We start from the raw sequence: 7,247 nt of genomic DNA on the forward strand, positions 1-7,247 counted from the left end.
ATAATTGGATGTTCATAGTTTAGAAAGTCATAGAGCACATTGAAACAGAATAGATTTCTTGGATGAGGAAAACAATATTACGAAAGAAAATTAGAACTCCGATAGAAAATTTCGAAGCAATGTCAAAAAAGTGTATGAAATATGTCATGCCGACTAAATGAATGAACGGGTAAAATAAAATAAAATGTTTAATAATAATTCAATAATTGTAAAGTTTGAATGAACTCATGTCTTTCATATATTAAACGGGTTTAGTAAAAAATAAAATTGTGATAAAGCTTTGTACATGAAAAAAATGTTGGTATAAATAAAAAGAATATTGAATTTGATAAATTATAATTAAATTAATTATAAATAGAAATAGACCACAAATATTGTAGGACAGGCGTTTGATTATACTAGGAGAACTGGAATCGTCGGTCGACCCTGGATAGAGCAATCGACCGATTCTTTTTCAAAAATTTGCAAGTGTTTATTGTGTTTCTTATGTATATAGTATATATTCAATAAAAAATATTCAATGAAATTTAAAGTTTCAATCTTTTTATATCCTCTGGTCGGAAGTCTACTCTTAGAGAAGCGATACGTCGGACTTCACCAGGTGTTAATCTCCATGCTATTGCATCTTCGCCGCAATAATCGGCCAGTTCTTCTATCTTCTCAACACTTAATATGGTAGCTATTTGCGTTAATCTTGCAAACTTATCACGTACCGACCAAGAAGTAACGGCGGCTAAATAGCTTGCTAATGACCTTATTTCTTTATCAAGTATAAGACCACCCGCCTAACAATTAAAATTGATTTATGTGTATGGGATGTCGTCAATTTGAGAAATGAAACTTTGGAAGCGTGTAAAGAATCGATAAACTAAGTAACGTTCGTAAGTTATCTTCTTTAAAAATTAGTTCGTTTTTGTTTCACTTTGGGAGAGAATCGCGATGAAAAAATAAATAAATTTATCATCTCTTCGCTTATATATATATATATATATATATATATATATATATATATATATATATATATTTATTTATTTATTTATTTATAATTTATTTAATGAGGATAGTGTGTTTAAAATATTGATCTCTTGCAGTTATAGTAATTATTACATTTAACACAACCAGTCTGATTACAGCTAGACGTTGCCCTGCTGATATTTGACCGCATTATAACTACAATTTGGCTTCTCAGTAGCTTTCTTCATTTGATTAGCATTTTCAATAAATTTGAATGTATAACTTTTGCTTCTTTTTTCGTAATTTTTTCCCAAAATGTAACAAAAACAGATAAATTTCATTCGAGTAAAGAAACTTGTTTCGTCGTTTTACGGTCCTATACACGTTCCTAACCTTTTTACTTGTAAATCGGGTGCAATTCTTGCAAATATATATGTATATAGGATGGATCATTGAAATAGGAACATCTAAATATCGCTACTAGTCAAGTCACTAACTTTAAAAAAGAAAAAGAAAGAAGTCAACAGATGACAAAGTTATATTATTTCAAGAGCTATATATAGCGGTAAGTTATATTTCCTTTATTACCTCGTTAGTTTCATTCAAGGTCACTGATGTCTTCTCGAGTAGGATCATGTATTTTTATCGCCATGGCATAATAGTTGAGGTCAAATATACCAATCAAATAATGATCTTCATGTAACCTTGAATGATTTTAATGATTTTATTAGAAATATATCAATAAAAATGATGACACTGCAGAACGAACGGCTCTTTCTCTACGAATTCAGTGATTTTTGAATATATAGTAGAAATCAACATTATGAAAAATTTGTTCCTTGTATAATATTTTTTTCTAATAATCGATCTTAGTTTGGAAATACTCGCAAAAACGGGATTGTTACTACTGTAGTGAAGTCTGCTGATAAATGTGCGTCCGTGATAGATAATGCATTAGTAGTTCGGTTTATAAACAGAATTCAAGTTAGTTTAGATTCGAATGAAAGCTTCGTGTGTAGCTGCGTATGCGGCGGATGTTGTAACCGATCGCGTTACATATAATCCAACGTTAATCTAATATGAGTTGATTTAATACATTAATTAATTCCATTTGTAAAAATTGCATAAGTAGATATCTTTTACCATCTCTTATATGCTGCTGTACACAAGGTTTTAAGTCCGTTCAAATCTCGTTGCTAAACAAGTAATATGCTCTAATGTGATCGGCAAATAGTTTTAACGAAAAAAAATTACGTATACTTTCATGGACGTACGACTTTGTCTCTTCCTTACGCGTACAATGATAAATAATCATCAAAGATTTTCTCTTTCTCTGCTTTAAAGGAATATGGGGAAAAAGTTTAACACTAGCATTAAAGAAATACCGATAACTTGGAAATCTGAAGAAAAAATAATTTTACCATTACATCTGTCCTTTGAAACAGTATAACTTTGTCGCGAATACTTTTTCTATAAAACTAAAACTGACAAAAATATTTAAGTGTTCCAATTTAAATGTTCCACCATGTGTATTGTTATCTATTTGTGTATAAAAAATGTTTTAAATTACTCGTTACATTATAAAACTAATTGTTATATCACATGTCCCGTTCACCAAACAATATTTGTTTAAACATTCTTTTATATAACAAATAGTTTAACAGTAAGTTTAACTGTTACAGTTAAGCGACGTGTATATACGAATGTCAAAGTATAATTAACGTGGAAAAGAAGAGTGAAAATGAAATATCGAGAGAAAAATGTACAAATATATATACGTACTCTGTTAAAAGTAGATTTCAGTACAACTTTCTCTAAACGAGCTGTTACTTCGGTAGTGAGGAGACCAATCAAAGCATCATAATTAGATGTCGTTAAACTTCCTTTAAAACTTTGTAACAAACCTTCTAGATTCATAATTAAAGTTTGTACAAAAGGCTCTTCTGTTTCATATCTTAATAAATCATCCTATAAATATTAACAGGTTGTTACGATATTTTTACAATAGTTTGTTTAATTATATTCAAGTAGATGTATACATAAAATTTTACATTTCAAGTCCACCTCCTCATCTTTCCTTCCCTTTTCTCGAATTTTTCGTCGATAGGCAAGCGGTCCGAATGGGATCCACCGTCTATCAAGATGAAATTTGAGAGGAGCGAAGGGAAGCTGAGTGGAAAAACAAATAAAATATTTGCTTTCAGATTTTTAACAGTTTTTGAGATATTAACAAAAAATTATTAGTATTTACTATACATAAAACGTTGTCTATTTAGACGTAATAGATCGAATGCTGTCTATGCAGATATCGATTCTGTAAGCGACATCCCCCTGCGCCTGTTACACAACGAAGCTTTAACCGAGGATCGAGGCGCAGGGTGACACTGCAAGGTTTGCGTCGCGACTACTTACGAAAAGCGAAGAACAGTCAGTCAAGTTTAGACTTGGTAGAATTTTATATCATATAATACATATCAGTTTTTACAAAGTAGTATCAACAGAATTTTATTTATGACTTTACCCTTGCAATTTAAACCCATCTAAAGAAAAATTCGAGTATCGGTCATAATATTGGTGTACTATACATTTTTCGGTTTGTACGGCCCCGGCGACTATAATAAAAAATTAATGATAATACGTATAAATTGATCTGTACACGTTGACAATAAAGCGATGTATTCTGAGGCTTTGAGCACATAATTTCTATTTCAATAAATAAAATAAAAGAATCGATTTTGCGCGTGGAATGCGTCTCGTAGATATTGGACTGACTACTACTATTAGCGAAGGTGGTTGATTAGTAACGTTTGTATAGGCAATGTTTTATGTATGGTGTCGGAAGTTTTTTATCACTTTCCTGGAAACTATTTAAAATCTGAAACTAAATATTCGAATTTGGGACTCTCTTCGTTTAAAATTTCGATCAAACGTCGATCAGTCCCCTTTAAATCAGGTTCCGTTTTGAAGAATACTTATTTATTTATTTTACCTCGTTCATATGATGGTCCACTGACGAAAATGCATCAACCCACGGTGTGACTCTTGGTTTCACAGCGCTTACGCGCAACTGTTCCAGACCATAATCTGTAACGGCTCGTAAAATTGACATAACACTTTTTAAGCTAGATAGACAACTATCGACTTTACCTCTATCTTTGGTCTGCATATTAGGAAAAGTTCCATCTATTTCGGTACTAAGACTTTTACATAATGTCTCAACGTACTCGATACTTACATCAGTGTTATTTAAATAGGCCTGTACATTGAATAAGCTTATGTAAAAGAAACGAAAAATTAAGTACTACGAAGTTTATATTCAGTTTTACCAAAAACATTAAACGAGCGGATTCCGTGTCCGAGGTCTGTAAACGACCATGTTGTATACTCGTTTGAAGAGCATTATAAGCTTGAGCCAAATCTAAATATCCTGCTGGATATCCTTGTCGTAAACGATTTCGTAATCTGTTTGCAAATTCACCTTCTAATATACCACAAGCCATATTAACTACAGCACAAACACCATCTATGCTCCAGCTTGACATAGAACGCCTGTACATATAAATTTCATTAATTATAATGCATTAGATGTATAAAACTAAAAAATCGAGAAACCAAACTGCCAAAAATAACAAATATCTGATTAAGAAATTATCAGATCTTTTTAATACCTTATACATTTCTGTAGTATGAAAAATACATCGTCGACCATACTAGATGTTTGTTGTTCTTGATCTAAGGTATCCATTCCTAATGCCTTATTTACGCTCACTTCAAGAAAATATCTTTCTAATGCAAGATAAGCACCTAAAAGTTCTTGCATTCCATGTGCTAAATCAGAGTTATTAACGATATTTTCAAATTCATTCATCGAATCCTTGTATTGCGCATCATTTGTTGCACTAATTTCTATATCATTCTGTCATGAAAATACGCCATATTTATTTTACAGAACAAAATGTTCTAGCTTCGTATTAGGGAAACTTACTTTAATCCGCCTTTTCAAAAATCTAATATACAATTCTGCTCGTGAATGCATTATGGTAATTTCCCCCAATAATAAATCAAATTCTTTAGGATCTGCTCTTTCTGTACTTGATTTTCGGAGATAATCATTTACTATTTGTACTTTCTTAGATATACATCTGTGCTTTGTAAATTCTGCGATTATCTTTTTAACTTGCCTATTTAGATTATAAACAATAATAAAAGTGCAAATTTTAATATCATCTTAAGCTGCACGTAATTTACCTATCGCATTCCTTTTGTAAAATAGAAAGTGTCATTAACAGTTTTCCAGGACCATAATACGTCTCAATTATTGGTTGATGTATTTCTACAATACGAGCAATTCCCTCGAATAGTAATGTCATAGTATCAGCAAAAATAACTGATGCTCTTTTATCATTAGCTTTTATTTCTAATGCTGCTTTTAAATTTTTTTGCGCTGTCTCCTGTAACTAATATTAAACATACACAGTCATACAATACACTCGATGTTTAGAAAAAAGTGTACGTAATCTTATTACCTTTGTGCATAAATAGCTACAAAACTTTTTAAGTCCTTCAGTATGCATTCCCAATAAAGGAAATATCTTGAAAAATCTCTCAACAGATGCAAGATCTTCTGATTTTACTGCTTCGTCAAACTTATGCGTAACCACGGTTCTTAGCTGTAATGCAGCTTGTTGTAAAGTAATTAAAGAACTACTAACACTTGTATGATCCATTGAAATATCTTCAGCTGTCCTTTCTAATAATTGTTGGTCCATTGACAAGTAACGATGAACATGTGCTGCGCCTTGCTCATAATCTTCGTTACGCAGTGCCATAGCTACACCTTCACTGCACAATTGTAAATCAAGGATATCGTTAACACGTCTTTGACATTCGTATACTCTGCTCTGCAATGTGACATAATTATTAAAGTAATTATCTGATGTACTATATACTAAGAATTTACATTATGACAATATAACTAATAATATAGTGTTAACAGTAGAGTTCAACTTACCCTTGCTAAGTCCAATTCTCTTACTTTGGCGCTTACATTTTCTGCTAATTCATTAGTGCGTGTAATCATATTACAAAACTTCTCTCCTTCTGTTCGTATTATAGCAATATTAGGTAATACTTTGCTGATATTTTGCAGCTTTGCTTCGACGTGACATAGTCTTGAAAGTGCAGTTTCCAAGTTTTTCTCTATCTTGATCTACGATTAAATAATTATTCTCCAGACAATTTCAAAAATTGTTTTTGTACAAATTTAAATAAAAAGTTACTAGACCTCATCCTCCGATAATTGATCGAGTATCTGGCTCAAATTTTGTTGATTTGTAATTAAATCCATGTTGCACATTATGCAGCTATATACATATGTACGCGGGCTGTACTACAATAAACTTTCCATACTCCAAGGAAAATAAACTCACAGTATACCTGAAAGAGTTCCAGATATATCGGTTTTACTCGATCGTAAAACATCTTATCTGATAAATAATAATAGTTTTAATCAAATTGGGGGCAAATAAAAATAGAGCAATAATTTAAACTTTTGGTCAGTATTTTCTAGGGATATTTTAGGTTAGGTTATTTTAAACGGTGAGTTTAGGTTAGATTACTAATCTAGTTAAATTAATAAACAAACAATATAAAGCAGAAAAAACACAGTATTAAACCTATTTCATTGTAAACTCATTGTAAGCCAAAAATAATTACGTTCAATTCAAGGATACTGACCGTGATTCGTACTTAAATACTGACCACTAAAATGCAAATCAAAAAATAACTAAATCCTATTTAAATAGGTATCTGACGTAGACTGTCATTTATCTATAGATGTAGTAGACAGATAAATTGTGGACAATGGTTATATAATTCTGTAGTGACGGATTCCCCAAATATATTTTGTTATGTGGTCTAATTATTTTTATGATAGATTAGAGAATGGAAATAACGGGAGTGTTACCATGTATATGTGTGTTATATATGTATACCGTATAATATACCGTTTTTAATAGACATTTATCATTTCAGCATTCTAAGATTATATGCGTATATCTTTTTTTATTCTGCACTAATTTAAAAAAATATAAATATATATAGATAAATGTTAATGGTTTTATGTATTGATAATTGAATGATTCGAAAAATTATTTTTCATAATTTAGAGATATTAAGCTAAAATAATGTTGTTGAACTTTTCAATTTCAACTTCATCATATTTCTATAGTATAAGCAAAATGAAATACATAAGTAAATAAAAATTACGATCAGTTGCGTTCATGAGTATTAGT

At 30.8% G+C, this 7,247-nt stretch overlaps 3 protein-coding genes across 5 annotated transcripts in view; 1 reads left to right on the top strand and 2 right to left on the bottom strand.

Annotated features, from left to right (window-relative positions):
- The window catches only part of LOC143430111 (mitochondrial import inner membrane translocase subunit Tim21), a 391,485-nt gene that overhangs the window by 358,388 nt on the left and 25,850 nt on the right, over window positions 1–7,247 (top strand). The gene's annotated exons all lie outside the window — the stretch shown is intronic.
- Window positions 1–7,247, bottom strand: part of LOC143430110 (serine protease ea-like) — a 125,400-nt gene that overhangs the window by 48,882 nt on the left and 69,271 nt on the right. The window lies entirely within an intron of this gene.
- On the bottom strand, window positions 469–6,370 carry Cog4 (conserved oligomeric Golgi complex subunit 4). Its single transcript, XM_076906091.1, has 10 exons — window positions 6,239–6,370; window positions 5,966–6,163; window positions 5,481–5,855; window positions 5,203–5,411; window positions 4,940–5,135; window positions 4,623–4,870; window positions 4,281–4,503; window positions 3,944–4,210; window positions 2,737–2,922; window positions 469–785 (listed from the first exon to the last, which is right to left on the bottom strand). Exons 1-10 carry the CDS (start codon window positions 6,308–6,310, stop codon window positions 528–530), a joined length of 2,232 nt encoding a protein of 743 aa, XP_076762206.1. The 5' UTR covers window positions 6,311–6,370; the 3' UTR covers window positions 469–527.

This window comes from Xylocopa sonorina, chromosome 13, assembly GCF_050948175.1.
Source record: "Xylocopa sonorina isolate GNS202 chromosome 13, iyXylSono1_principal, whole genome shotgun sequence".
Lineage (NCBI taxonomy): Eukaryota > Metazoa > Arthropoda > Insecta > Hymenoptera > Apidae > Xylocopa > Xylocopa sonorina.

Bases quoted from the DNA above. Each gene is read 5' to 3' on its own strand.
- Cog4 (XM_076906091.1), bottom strand. From the start codon at position 6,310: ATGTGCAACATGGATTTAATTACAAATCAACAAAATTTGAGCCAGATA. The intron at 5,856-5,965 runs GTAAGTTGAACT...GTCACATTGCAG, and splicing joins GAGAATTGGACTTAGCAAGG to AGCAGAGTATACGAATGTCA. The intron at 5,136-5,202 runs GTAAATTACGTG...TAATCTAAATAG, and splicing joins TTACAAAAGGAATGCGATAG to GCAAGTTAAAAAGATAATCG.